Source organism: Zootermopsis nevadensis, unplaced genomic scaffold (assembly GCF_977971745.1).
Source record: "Zootermopsis nevadensis isolate Lab colony 2312 unplaced genomic scaffold, Znev_1.0 Znev_ptg000011l, whole genome shotgun sequence".
Taxonomy (NCBI): Eukaryota; Metazoa; Arthropoda; class Insecta; order Blattodea; family Termopsidae; genus Zootermopsis; species Zootermopsis nevadensis.
In genome coordinates, this window is record NW_028259143.1 from 14271331 (window position 1) to 14286282 (window position 14952).

General features: G+C 40.0%; 2 protein-coding genes and 1 long non-coding RNA gene across 4 annotated transcripts; 2 read left to right on the plus strand and 1 right to left on the minus strand.

Moving 5' to 3' along the window:
- Positions 1–1540: 1540 nt before the first annotated feature.
- On the plus strand, positions 1541–6034 carry LOC147874136 (uncharacterized). Of its 2 annotated transcripts, XM_087346932.1 has the most exons (7): positions 1541–1604; positions 2247–2322; positions 3032–3215; positions 3664–3761; positions 4381–4586; positions 5187–5288; positions 5883–6034. In XM_087346932.1, exons 2-7 carry the CDS (start codon positions 2271–2273, stop codon positions 5952–5954), a joined length of 714 nt encoding a protein of 237 aa, XP_087203058.1. In that variant the 5' UTR covers positions 1541–1604; positions 2247–2270; the 3' UTR covers positions 5955–6034. The 2 variants fall into 2 exon arrangements, with proteins under 2 accessions (XP_087203058.1, XP_087203057.1); XM_087346931.1 differs by lacking the exon at positions 1541–1604 and having other exon boundaries at positions 1611–2322.
- A 2473-nt stretch (positions 6035–8507) lies between these two features.
- On the minus strand, positions 8508–12435 carry LOC147874137 (uncharacterized). The gene is made up of 2 exons (XR_015534652.1): positions 10369–12435; positions 8508–9521 (listed from the first exon to the last, which is right to left on the minus strand). It is a non-coding gene; the product is annotated as an uncharacterized LOC147874137 (long non-coding RNA).
- Positions 12436–12583: 148 nt separating this feature from the next.
- Positions 12584–14939, plus strand: LOC110835617 (uncharacterized). The gene is made up of 2 exons (XM_022076008.2): positions 12584–13092; positions 14688–14939. Exons 1-2 carry the CDS (start codon positions 12719–12721, stop codon positions 14737–14739), a joined length of 426 nt encoding a protein of 141 aa, XP_021931700.2. The 5' UTR covers positions 12584–12718; the 3' UTR covers positions 14740–14939.
- The last annotated feature ends 13 nt before the right edge of the window (positions 14940–14952 follow it).

Genomic DNA, 14952 nt, shown 5'->3' on the forward strand with positions numbered 1-14952 from the left:
CCTCAGAACAGTGAAGGAGGCCGTGGGGGTAAAGACTTCGAAGTCCTCCCTCTGTAGGACTTATCTCCGACTGGACCAGCAGCTGTCTCAGGTTCAAGGCTCTGACATCACTCCAGAGGTCACGGCCTCACGCTTGAGGTGAAAACCAATTGTCGGCAGTTGGTAGTCAGTCTAGTGCTTTAAAAACATTCGCGTGTACAAGAACTTGTCAATGGGGCACATTTACATACATCATTTATTTTATCCACCAAACCACGTGCTTTATTCAGCCGCCGGTCGAATGCGGTAAATTACATTACCACAAAAACGTTTCTGATATTGAACAGCACTTTACTTTTGAGACATCTGGTAGCATCCGTGTTAGTCAAGAGCAATTCAAAATGAAGCTAGTTTTGTGCTTCCAAATAATAAAATAATATTTATCAATGGATGTAATGCTCCTGTGCTACTCTGAGCTACTTAAAATGCGTCGTTAAATAAACCACGAATAAATAAAAATACATGGGCTACTACAACCACACAAAATCAACAGATTAATTTGGAAACACCCGGTAGCTAATGGGCCTCATCATCAAACGTGCGTCGTTTAAGACGCCCGTAAAATTACACCAGAAACCAATGTAACCGTCCTGACATTAGAGTTCTGTGGAGCAAGGCTGCAAGGGCGAGCTGGCCGATATTCTTCAAAAACAAAGGATCGGCTGTGTTAAGTGAGAAAGTAAGGGGAGGACTCACATGTGGTCTTTTTGGGGGAGTGAGCCAGCAGTAGGAGTCGTGAAGGGTGTCTGGGCAGTCGTGGAAAGTTTCTTGACGGTAGAGGTTAAGATTTTTATAAAGTTGTGTAACGAAGAAAATACATAATAAAAGTATAATTAGATCAACAGTTAATTATTATCTGTTCGTCATTCACTCGATCCCCGTGAACGACCCTGAGTCCCTGGCTAGCCGAGGCAAACAACTAACCAAGGACGGTTATACCAACAACCTAACAGAGACTCAAACCGAGGACTGTGCATCCGTGTCTGTGACCTTAGAACCTGCAATTTCCTCTCCGAAACTAAAGAACTTTTCATTGACGTCAGTCTTTTATCGCGATTGCGTTCCCGTCAACAGAAACCATTCTGTCGGGACTCGAACTCAGTGTCGAGGCCTTCCTTTCCGTAATCTCCTCTTCGAAGCAAAAAATTCTGATTCTGGCGCCCTTCTTCTGTCTCGCTTAGTTTCGGAGCGAAAGGAACCGCCCTTGAAGGAAATCGAACCCAGGACACTTTTCCCCAGAGTTCTGACCTTCCTGCGTTCTCTCATTAGTCAAAATGAATAATCGGGATTCGAAGGAAGGAAACACTTTTCCTCGCCCAGGGGCGATGGGTACAACAGTGCCCGGGCCCCTCAAAAATCGTCTTTAAAATTAAACAAGTATAATAAAATACGACGATAATTTTAAACAAGGGCAAATTAAATTACAAAATTTACTTCAAGCGCAGGAATGGTTTCACCTAGGTAGGGACGATGCTTGCGCTTGCGCAGGCCTCCGCCCTCAGTTAGCTTTTTGGTTGGTTGGTTGGTTGGCTTCCGCCAGCCTTTAGCGAGTCGTGTTGAGCATAGTAAGTTTGTAGAGTGGATCTAGAGTTATTGAATTATCGGATTTTTTATTCTCCTGCTCTTCACAAAGGCTGAGACATGGATTTCCTATTTATTATTAATATTATTATTTCGTTATCTTGAGAGTTTGTATGTGATTTTTAAGCATTAAAATGATAGCAGCGACACACGTCGGCCACATCAACGAAGTTACTTGAATTCCGGCTAACCTAACAGCTGATACGGACCTACGACCGGGTCACTTGTCATATTCAGACATTGTTAATTGTTTTCAGTCTTTAATTTTTCGTCTAGCGGAAAGTTTCTGTTGAGTGAACAGCTTAATTTCTCAGGATCGTTGTTTTGTATTACAGATTAATCATTAACCGACTTGTATCCTGTAATTAAAACTTTGAAACGTCTCCTAACAAGCTAATTATAAAAGTAAATCGTTATCTGACACAGCCTTAATTTCTGTTCATATAAATGAAGTCTTCGTAATATCTTCTGTTAGAAACGAAAATCAATTGCAGTGCAAACACAAACAGCCAAGGCACCTGCGTTTTGTGTGTGACTGGGACAAAAGTTCAATAAGAAATATTAACTTCATGAAGTTGCAGAGAATTCTTGGACTATAAAATAACTCATTTTGTGTCTGTCCTCAGGTAAATCCTAGTGAAATAGAAGACATGACGATCACTTGTATGCCGATAAACAGGTTCATTAAGCTGGCAGCAGACAGTAAGTGTCATTTAATTCTGTGCATGCAGTAATTTGTGGAGTTCAGTCTGTAAATCTCATCAGTATGATGTTCTGTCAATTATGATGCTTATGCATCTTTCTAGATGTCCAGATATGCCCCGCTAATTTCAAAGTGATGTTAGCAAAGGGAAAACAAAAAGTGTTAAATGGATTATAATAAGAATTCTCCACATGACAGACATTTTAAATTTGCTGGACTTGAAAGAATCATTTTCTAGTGTTGAATTATGTACTTTTACTTTGCTCTCTGAGAGTTGAGACCAGGAATACTTAATTTTGTGTCCACGTGTCAGAAGCCATCTTGTACCTTGCGCCTCAGTCTCTAGTGACAAGGAAGAGCTCTGTCTGATGGGTCCTCCAGGGTAGACACCCGTCCCTCTTTCGGCAAGACTCAATCAGAGCCAGCCTGTTTAACGACGTCCTCGTTGAGATGAAAACACAAAACTGTGCGTCTCTTATTCACAATTCACATATTCTCTGTTATACTGATGTTACTGAAACCTCGCTCCTTCCTTACACACAACCACATTCAGATACGTCAACAGCGCATTTTATTACTTACGCTTCATATGTCTAACTATTCAGTAAAAAAAGGGTCAGGTACACTGGAGATAGCTGTTTCTTTATATAATGTTGGCCATATTCTGATTATTATAGTTTTTATTCATGGATTCCATCATTCTTTCAGGAAAAACTCAGGAACACCAGCAGCTGCAAGTTACAGGGCAGCCAGAGAAGATCGAAGGGAAGAGAAAGGCGAAAACACCAAAGATACCGAGGCCACCTAACGCCTTCATGATCTTCTCAAATGAATGGAGAAAAGAACTGGCTGCCCTGTACCCTGCAGACAGCAACAATCAGATCAGCGTGAGGTAAGTTGCAATACAAAATGTACTTCATGACAATTACGTGTTAATAATTTAATGTGCAGAGCATTCGTGAATGACAGATTGTCTTCAAAGATATTCGAATTCAGCGGGCATGTATGATCGTTGCACGCAAGTTAACGATTATAAACATGGCGACAGTGCGAACCTGTAAAATTATAGGGCAGTAGAGAAGTAGAATTCATAAGTCCGCCCGGAACTATTCTTTTACTGTAAAAGTGCAAAGATCCAAAATTGACAGAGAAAGCATGAGGTGAATTTGAATTGGATATCTTATTTCCCTTTGCTGAAAATGTTCTGATCGTCGAGAACAGGTGAAACATTTTGGACGCCGTCATACGCCACTGCCTTTGCCTTTACCCAGCTGCAACCCTTGGATGATGGTCCTGCAACCTGCCTGTGTTCATACAAGTTTTGCTTTTTCTATTTGCAGACTTGGATGTATGTGGAGGGCGCTAGATGGTGTGCAGAAGGAGGAGTATTTTGCCCGCGCGCGCCAGGCGGACACGGAACACAAGACAAAATATCCCGGTAAGTAATTAATTCTCTTTTAACGTCAAAAAGCAGCAGAAAGCTTCCAAAAAATGTACCCGAGAATTAAGAGGAGAATCACAGATTCAGATTTATTTGGGATTGACTGCTAGCGATTTTAAGAAAGAGAACTTTGGACGAGTATTCACTTTTAGCAACATATTTTAAGATTTGAGTCGATCAGAGCTGGAGTGGCAAAAGTCAACAATATTTTGAGTTCATTTCCTGCCAAGTCTACTCTGCACCAAAACCCAGAATTTAATCATCTTCCTCAGCCTCACCACCGCGAAAACCCATCAAAGTCTTAAAGTGACTTCAACCTCGATACAGAGGCAGTACTTTACCCGGAAGACCTCCCTTTGAAGCCACTTCAGTGTCATTAATTTTTGTTTCGTTTTAATAATCGTAATGGAAATATTAATTCTGAATTATCAGCAGCTTTCACGGCGACTAATTCGATGCCAACGTTTCGAAGAAAGATACATTGTACTGTTCCTGTCTTTCTGTAATATATGATTTATGAATGTCGCTGATTTTCCTTCTCTGATGTCAAATCACGCGATCACAAGCGACCGTTAACGGAATGCTGTGACCTGAATGTCATTCTTTCCGATTTCAGATTACATCTACAACCCCACTGAAGTCCGAAAACTAAAGCGCCTCCGGGAGCAGGCCCGCAAAAGGAAATTGCGACGCCCTAGACGCCAGTCGGCGAAACGACGCCCCACCTCCGAGAAGGAAAGCAGCGCCCTTCCCCTCCCCGTCCAGGAACAGGAACATGAATGGGGAGGGTTCCCAACCTCTCAAGGCGTCGCTTCGTCAGAGGTAAGTCGTCGTTATTACTATTTGGACGAACTCACTCGCCTGCCATCTGTCGCTTGCACATGGAAAACAAACAAGCGTGGAATGTCAGAGCCGAAAGATGACCAGAGTAAACTCCCGATTGCCGCTGTTTGTTGGGAAGCATGTCTACCCCTGTTTGTAAGAGCACATTGCAGTGGATTTTATTTAGGAGATTCCACTATTTAAATCCCTGAAACTCTGCTCTAAGTTTTAAACATTAATTTATCTGCTTTCTGTTTCTTTAAAAACAAACTGGCTTTGGACAGGAAAGATATGTTACAAATAGTTTATATTTATAAGGACATTAATTATGCACACGTCACCGTTTTTCTTGACCTACGAATGTTACGTCATTTCCTACTTGAGCACTGAAATCTCCTATAATTAAACTTTTATTCCTGTTAGCCATTTCTGTTGGGTTTACATCAAAATCGTCTGTCACATTTTCACCAGATCCCATTTGGAAAGAGTGCATCTGCAAAATATCCAGATTAATTTCCATCGTACTATTATATCGCATGTCGTATCAATACTTTGTTTCATTGGTTGCAGCCCACTAATCCACCACTTTCTGAATTTCAGGGACAATTCGTAGAGGCATTTGACACCGATTCTGCTTCTACAGAACCTTTTTGTGACAAATGGTTAATGGACGCCGACCTTCAGCAGTTCATTAATGATGAGGTTAGTGTCAACTCTCCTTTGGATTACAACAATTACGTGGGCCGAACACTGATTCGTGAAAGCATTTGACCTATTTCCAGCCCTCCAGAAAGTAAAGTAAAGCTGTCCCACTATACGCCATGTAGGCGTTTGGGGGGAGTGGAGGTATAGCTCCTCTCTTCCTTGACCTCGGCACTAGATGGGGGTGAGTGGTCAGCATCACGCCCCGGCCGGCTTTACCCCCGGGAAAGGACCCCGGTACCCATTGTAGAGGAGGCTGGGTGGGCCCCAGAGCCAGTCTGGACGCAGAGGCTAGTGGAAAAATCCTCTGCCCCCGTCGGGGATCGAACCCCGGTCGTCCAACCCGTAGCTAGTCACTATACTGACTGAGTTATCCCGGCTCATAGCCCTCCAGAAGTTACCCCAAAAACTGCTGAATCAGGTTGAAGCCTGTAATTTATATAAAAGTTCCAGCAACTAGAATAAGCCCAGTGTCTTTCACCGTGAGCTTCGTCACAAATTCCTTCACAACTTGCATCCTTAGAGATGTGTTTCTATACTTGTTACCCATTGTTTCAGTTGCTATTCTGATACTAATGTTCATTTCCTTTCCAGATCCCAGCAATGGACGAAGAGCAATATGCCAACATTTGTGAAGAAATAGTTACATCGTTTAGTTTTTGTTAAATAGTTGAATTGTTAAATAGTTTCTATTTAAATATGAATTATATATTTAAGGATATTAAATAAAAAACATGTTCATAAAATTCTCTGTTGTTATTTTGGCAAAGTAATATTTGAATGAACTTGTCACCCTCAGTGCACTAGTGGTTAATGTGGTCGCCACTGGACCCAAGGTACGCGGGTTCAAACCCGGCCAAGGTCGGTGGATTTTTAAAGGGTGATAAAAATCCATAGTACACTTCCTTCGGAGGGGTATTAAAGCCGGCGGTCCCATGCCTTAGATTTAGGGCACGAAAAAGCATGAACGAGATGTTTCGTAAGCAAAACTCGCTGGACACATATCTCCTGATTCCTACTAGATGGCTCTAGCAGACAAAAATAAGGATTGAATAGAAATTGTGCGGAGGCATTGGGCTGGTCACTCACTACTGGCAAATGCACACTTCGAAAAGACCAGGAAGAGAGAATATTTTAACTTGGTGCAGAAAACTTTTCTACAAAATTATTGATAACCAAATCGGTCATCCATCAGCTTGTTTCTGAGGTACAGAAACATGAATTTTGCTGCTACTACATAAGTGAGAAATTTTACATACATAAGTTTAAGGCTGCCTTTCCTGAACAGCACACACAAAAACTGCCCGTGTATTTTTTACATTCTCTTCTTCATTAAAACCTTGAAACCAACAGTAGTCCGAGCTACTGATATTGTTGAAAATAAGCCATAGCACTGAACGGGGCTAATCAACAAATTAAGCACACACCACACAAAATATCATTGCTGGGTAAAAACTCAGAGCACCGAGAAATCAACATCCCAATCTTCTCTGTCATTCCAGCGCATGACGCACGACGGCATGAACGTTGTGTTTTGAGTCACTATATTCACCAACTGATACTAAAAAGAGAACAAAAATATGAACTGAGACTGTTGAAACCATAAGTATTGCAACTGTGCTTGTCGGCATAACTGTAAGTAGTTACACAGGCGGTTAAAATTAACGGATAATGAAAAATATTAGGAACTGGTGGTTTCAACAGAATAAAACTAATGAAAAGACACAGACATTTTTAAGATAACTGGAACTGAAACAAATAAGAGGCCTCTGAAACAACCAAGATGTCCTTGGAAGGACATCAGACACAGTGTGGAAGAGACTGGAATAATGTTTACATATTTCTGAATGTGAGATTACAGACTGCAGTGCACTTTTATGCAACACTACAAAGGTGAAATGATGTACAGAAATTAGAAGAACAGAGTTTAAGTACTTGAAATTTGAGGTTCTAACAGCATTTTGAATATGTTGATGCCAGAGAATGCTGTGAGAACTTGTAGGGATACAAAAGTTCCTAAGAAGCATTTACTCCCACCATTGTCAAGGCTGATGATGTAGGCAGTAGTTTCTCTTAAGTGTAAGCAGTTACATGGCTTAACCTTATGTTATTTACTCTTTCAAATTCAATATCTGGGCCATTTTTAAATATAAAATTACCAAACAAACGATGATTGAAAGATGAACTGTCAGACAGCACACAGCATGCTTATTTCAAGAAATGTGGCCCTTACATGACATTTATGTTTACATTTTTAGAAATACTGAGAATGTTATCATTATTATTGATCATTATGCCACTGACAAGGAATCTAGCTGAAATAAGGTTGTAAATACTTCATTTCTGACATTCACAATACATTATGCAACCCTATGGGCAAATGTTCAGATCTGAAACACTAAACATACACCTGTGACAAAGTTGGTGGAAGTTCAGCTGAACACAGCTTACAGACAGCAGATGTTAAAGAGATGGATCACTACACAGAAGTTGAGTGAACATAAATGTGGAATATGCTCAGATCAAAATATCACAATGTCCTGTTATGTGATTTACTGATAATACCAAGTAATTGGTCCTTGAAATATTTGCACCACCCATATAGGTCCTGCTTGGAAGCTGTAGCAGCAATGTATCCTAGCTGCATATATAGCAGTTGGTGAGGCAGTCTGAGGGCCTTATTTCAATTTTGTGGTGCTTTGAAATCAAGTTCTCTATAAGTCTGTACTGGAATTCCAACCTAGTAATTTTGCCTTGCTTTTTTTTTTTTTTTTTTTTTTTTTTACAGGAAGTAAGGAATGGTGCAATAGATGTCAATAAAATGATGAAAGTGTTTCTGACAGAACTTCTTCAGCCTGTTCATAGTGCTGCAGGAGCTTATCAGGTAAGCATTACTCATATTCATTCCTCCTATCCCTGAATTATATTAAATAACTACTTTAGGCTTCTTGACATCTCGGTCTCAAACCCTAACATGGATCAATTTTTCATCGTGAGTGATACTCTTGTCCTTCCCCTTCATGATCACCAATCTGTCCTTGCATACTGCCACATTATCTCCTTTCCTTAATTTTGCCTTCCTTGTTTTTTCACGTGTTGTTCTCATGGTGTCACTCTGTTTACTAGCAAACAAAAATTTCACAACCATATCACTTCACAGTCACTATCACTCAATTCACTCTCTGAATAAACACTAAATTAATCTCTGTTCACCACATATTTCATCATCTAATCACAACCTTTTTATTAGGTTTCACCATGATTTTGGCCAGGTAGGGCTTGAAGTCAGGACTACACAAACCACTTTATAATATTAAAATCTAAAACAAAGGGCCAATGAACATGGCATGTGTGTTTACACAGCTGAAAATCATTATATTTGTTGAATCTACAAACATCATACTATGGTAATTGTAGTGGACACACCATGCCCACTGGACAGGGTAAAAGCATTGTGGTGTAAATTAAAATATAAAATAAACTTAATAATTTACCGACTGGTTCTGTGTGGAGTTTTTACCATTCCAGAAGAATAACTGGTGATAGTGAACATTGCCATGATAATAATGGACTTAAACATATTTCACTATTACACTAACAATAATTTTGAAGAAATTTGTTGTCCTACTTCTTTTTCAATGAGCACGATACAACATTTTGTAGGAGAATGGTTTTTATGAAAGCACACATTAGCAGTGCGTACTGCAACCAAATAGAAAATTAGGACTCCCAGAATAAAAGTAATCATTTTTTTAAGATTGGCAAATGTATTGATGATGCAAGCACAGTAGGAACAAAATTTTGAAGTACTAAACAACTGAAAGTACTATTTTTCTTATAATAGATTATGTACAATTAGAGCAAAGAGAAACACAACACAACACAACACAACAAGCATACGATGGTAATACTGAAACATACCAGTACATGACATCATTCAAACAAAGCACTGCTTATTTACATGTATCCTTTAAATAATACAGCCAGTTTTTAAAATTAGATTTACAGACAGGAGCTTACATATCAACAACCTGAATAAGCTATTTCAGAAATAAAAGTGTCCAACACAATACACAATTTACTTGTTTCAAATGAACACTGAATGTACAAAATTATTTATTTCCTTACACAATCAACAGTTATTTCACAGATCCACCTCGCAATTTATGCCACCAGTGTAATAGAGGTTCCCTCTTCTGCCAAATATATGCATTACCCCAATAACTCCAAGCACTGAAAGAGAAGAAAGACAGTCAATACTTCTGCAGGCAGCTTCTGCGACAGGCTCAGCCTTCAACGTGAGATAAGTTATAATATTATCACAGTTTCCTTGCCACAAAGTGTAGATAATGAAGCCCATAGCTACTATAACATTATTTCATTTTTATGTGAGGATCAAGCAAGTCTAGGAAAGAGCCACACATACAAAGTGGTACAGAATGGTCATAAAACTAGCTTAATATGACAATTTTAATAATTCTGTAATATTTATTTTTATTTTAAGCATAAGTAACCTATTTCATCATCATCAAACAGTCAAGGAGTTTGGTCTTATTGACCTGTTCTGGTCTCATAGTCTAAAAGCCTCTTCTGTGGTCTTCCAGGGTTTCTTTGTCCACAGTGTGTGTAGTTTTTTAATAATTTGGGAAGTCTGTCTCTCTGCATTCTGTTAACATGTTGAAGCCAATTGTTTTTATATTTCAAAATCTTGTCTAAAATGGGTTTTGTTTTTAACTCTTTAAGTGTGTCTTCATTTCTTTTATAGGCCATCCAAGTGTACTTTGCAGTGCATCTCATAAATTTCATGTCAGCAGCTGTAATTCTGTTTTTGTCCTCTTTTTCATTGCCCAGTTTTCAATGCCATATAAAATTGTTGGTAGTGCCAAAGTATTATATATTTTTATTCTAGTTCGTTTTTGGACTTCTGATGGTTTAAAAATCATGCTGATAAGGCCAGTAACTTTCAGGAATTCTGAAAGTTTGATATCTATGTCTTTTTCTGCTTCATATGATAGGGAACAACCAAGGTAATTAAAAGTGTTTATTTGTACAATAATTTTGTTGTCTATTACTATTTTACCTCTTGCTGGTTCTCAGCCACAGAATGCCATCGTCTTTGTCTTTTCTGTTGAGATCGTCACCCTGTATTTATTTATTAACTTATTCATCTTATAAATTGATATTTGTAAATCTTTTCCTGAAGTTGAGATTAGTACTTGGTCAATAGCAAAAAGGATTGTTTTTAAGCTTGTATTCTTGAGATTGGAAATCCTTTTATTTTTTCTGTTTCCCAAACATGTTGTATTTCATTCAGGTATACACTGAACAAAGTTGGGGATAGTGGACACCCACGAATGATTGGTGAAGATACAGATAGCTTGGAATTAAATTTGATCTTTATTTTATTGTCTGTATAAATATCTGGTATTGAAGTAACTTACTTTTAAATTATAACTTTTAGTATAATTAATTCTAAAGAGTTCTGGTAGTGGTATGTTACTATTAGTACTGGGTTTCCAGACTTTTCCCATGGTCTAGTATTACAAAGAGAATGTTTCAGATGGTGGATCTGCTTCCATCCTCAAGTGACTGATGCCACATTACATTTGTAACATTCCTTATGAATATGAAAGATGATATGTTGGTAATCAGGTAGACAGCAGTATAATTCTCGAAACATGCGGACTATCTCAAATAATCAAAACTGGTCCAACATATTTATGAAGATCAGTGGACAGGTTAGGATAAAGCTAGGATTTTGCAGATCAAAACTAACAGCAGGAAAATGAAACACAAGACATTGGCTCACATGGTGTGTATGACCAATTCGATCAGCCAACCTATTTATGAGATCAATCAATCAGCAAAAAAGATTTGCAAGTTACAGGGCAGTCCAACAGGCCATGATAGGTTATTTAAGGTTCTGTATGTTCTGTGGGTGGGTACTAATGACAAGCAGGTATTATCTAATCATGCCAATTTGAGTGTTCAAATCATCAATGTTTCTGGCTTATGTTCTTTGTTTGGTTTTAATGATTTCTGATTCTGTCTTAATTTTTGTTCTTCATGAGTATTTCTATTTTTTGTTGTTAATTTTTCTTATTACTTCCTGCTGAAAAAATCTGATCACGTAGCAGACAAACTTTGCTTTACTCATATATCCACATTGCATCTCAGCAGTGGTGAAAAGTTCCTTCGACATGTCTGAAATGAATTTCTCAGACCCAGAGCCTGTTACTGGGGGAAACATATTTGTCCATGAATTTTCAGAACCACAAATTCGGGAATTTGGGATCGCTTTTGGTTTCAGGAAGACATGTTGAAGGAACTTTTCACCACTGCAGAGATGCAATGTGGATATATGAGTAAAGCAAAGTTTGTCCGCTACGTGCCGTAAAAGCGCTTGGGGTGAGTGGAGGTATAGCTCCTCTCTTCCTTGACCTCGGCACTAGATGGGGGCTTTACTCCCGGGAAAGGACCCCGGTACCCATTGTAGAGGAGGCTGGGTGGGCCCCAGAGCCGGTCTGGACGCAGAGGCTAGAGGAAAAATCCTCTGCCCCCGTCGGGGATCGAACCCCGGTCGTCCAGCCCGTAGCTAGTCACTATACTGACTGAGCTATCGCGGCTCATGGATATATGAGTGGTTCACAGATTCTAATAAAATATTGCAGATCGTCCATTTGTTTAAGTAAGGAGCCTTTTTTGAATCTATCTCACTGTATTATATTCTGCTCAAGAGACTTAATAGCTCATAGTAAGATCTTAAAAGATCAATGATTATGGTGTAGGGTTTCCAACATGAGACTTTTTTGAAACACTATTGTTCTGAGTCGACTGAATCGTCCGTCTAGATTTGTATCATTCAGCTGTCTAACTAGTGTGTGCACTAAAATGATCCGTGGTTTCGCTTGTGCAACAGCATGTTTCAACGACGACCTGTCTTCCAGTTGATGCGCAGAAACACACCCGTGGTCATGCATCTTGCCAACCCCCGCAGGTAAAACGACTGACAGACATTCGCTCCCGACAGAGCTTCAACATGCCTAAAGGCTAAAAAGGTCACCGGAAGGACGGGCCTTCCGAATACTTTCCGTCCATCCGCTCTTCTAGTTCTCATCGGTGGACCTGAGTCAACGGACTCCTGTGTCCTTTCGCCCTGTGAGCAAATGCTTTGCGCAGCGCATTCGAAATGCACATTCCGTCGCCTGGGGGCGTTGTACTTCTCAACCGTGAGAGAACGATTCCAGAAACATGTCTGGTACTTTATTTTCCCTCTCATGCGCTTGTGCAACAACAAAGCATTCTGGCAACTATGTACAGAAGAACTGCGTCCACTGCTGTAGCTTCACTGGGCAGGGCCTGGATGTTCAACTTGTGTTTATTCAGCTCGCAGTGAAAGAACATCCCTTAACTGCTCTCTCGCAACAAAGATGGCTTCTGAAATGAAGGATATACTCGTAGTAAGCACTCAGTCGGTGTTATTACTTCTATTTTTCACTGGTTCATCTTTCTGTGCTCCTGCCATTGATAACGAAATCGTATACGACCAACGACAAAATGGGACTGAGAATTACCGCGTACGGATCAACGACGTGATAGTAGTGCATGCGCCCCTGGAGGCTCTCGTGGCCTTGGCGAGTGCGGCCGATGAGTCCGTGTTGCAACAGCTTGGGCTGGCGATTTCTTCACCTGGAACAACCGGAGCTGACCTCGGAAACACTTCGACCGAGTCAACTTCAGCCGTAACTTTGACAACAGAAAGTAAACCAAAGCAAGGAAGTCAGAAGCCAGACACGAAGTCAAAGTAAGTAGAGGAACGTCTATGATGTTAAGGTCGGTTCAAATTACATAGACCAGACATACTTTCAGCGTGCTACAATTACCGGAGCATTCAGACAACTGTGCCGGAACCAGCATGATACTTAACAGTACAATAAAAATAGACCAAACTTTCCGTACTAATATGAAACTAAATGTCACACGTTCAATAATATTTGTTGACTGTAACACACACCTTTAGGGTAAGTGACTGCTATCTCACTAAAACAATGAGCGGAATTAGCCAACTGTTTTTAGTTACTATTGTTAACAACAAAATTGTAACAATGAACTTTGCTCAACAGAATGGAAGCCATCGAATTAAAGAAATATCACGGTACACAATTGCAGGACCTGGGGCTTTCGCCCCCGACTTTCTGGCCCTAGGAAGGGCTATAGTTGTAAAGTTATACTTATTGGTACGTTAAAGAAAAGATGTTTACAAAATATGAGCTTGTATAATTTTAAAATCGGTGTGTGACTTCCGGTCTATTTCGTAACGTTGTCACACACGGTCTGTTCGCCCAGGAAAGAACGCAAAACACCGGTGTTTGAAAATGTCGGGGCTTTAGAATAAGTAAATTAGAAACTTATTAAGCAGTTCGAATGGAGAGACCAACAAGAGTCTCTCGACGCGCCGTCAGAAGGAATGCTGAGACAAAGATGGTACAGTAATATTATGATTTAGCGTTTTGTTTCATCGAACTGGCTAAGGGTCAGAACAATAGGCGGACTTTTGTGTTTGCGGGACTGAAGCAGATGTAGTCTGTAGGCATTTTTTTCCGAGTCAGGTCTGCATGTTCGGATCAGTTATTAGGCGGGATTGGAGAAACAGTGGAGTAGCGGGTTTGGTGGGCGCGCGCATATCTGCCCGTGTTTTGTTCGTATTTAACGTATTTAGAACCGCTGAACGGATTTTCATGACATTTCATCTTGTTGAGTTTTCTTCAAATCACATTCCAGTTATTTGTTAAATTCGGACAACTCCACACAAAAGACCTGACGCTTCTTTGACCGCGGAAGTTACTGGATGGGGAATCCCCCACGATGGAGTTCCTTAACCAGATGGCGCCAAAGCGACTAGTGGGGAATCCGCGTGATACGTCATCACTAACCCCAGAGATGAGCGAAGGCGTTTTAAATCTTTGACCCCCACACAACTGTGACGTCACCGGTGCCATTCGAAACACTCAAAAGTAATGTTTAGTCCCCGGAAAGCTACAGGGATAATTACAGGGCGAACGATTGCTTTATGCACACGTTTCCTAACTTGTTTTCTGTGTATGATCGAAGCAAACAACTAATATGTGAAAGCCAGTCTTTTCATCTGGATGTGCTGTTCATTCCTAGTGCATATATTTCGATTTGTTTGCAATTTAAAATGGTACGTGAAGTTTGTAATGAGGGAGCCTGTTCACACTTAAGTTACTACATTTATTTCTGTAAAAGTCGCACAATTATAAATTATAATAATACTTTTCACGTGTCACAGCCTATGTGATTAAGCAGCCTTGTTTTCAAGAGACATTTCTGCCACCTGTCCGGAAAGATCTCGCTGTTCAGTGCGACTTTGTTTTCCAGATCGAGACTGATGCTTGCAGAACTACTCTTGCCGTTCCTGAGACGCCTTTGAAGATGCACCGTACCACCAGCACCACTCAATAGGGAGACTTTTACGTGTCCGTGTATCTCTTCATAATATTTATGTTGTCCATTAATTAACATAACGAGCATGAACCAGAAGGTGGTGTGTTTTCGTACTAGATTCTAATTTTAAGACAGAAGTGTAAATTCCTGAAAACCGAAATAAAAATTATAATAATTTGAAAATAACTCTTCATTATCC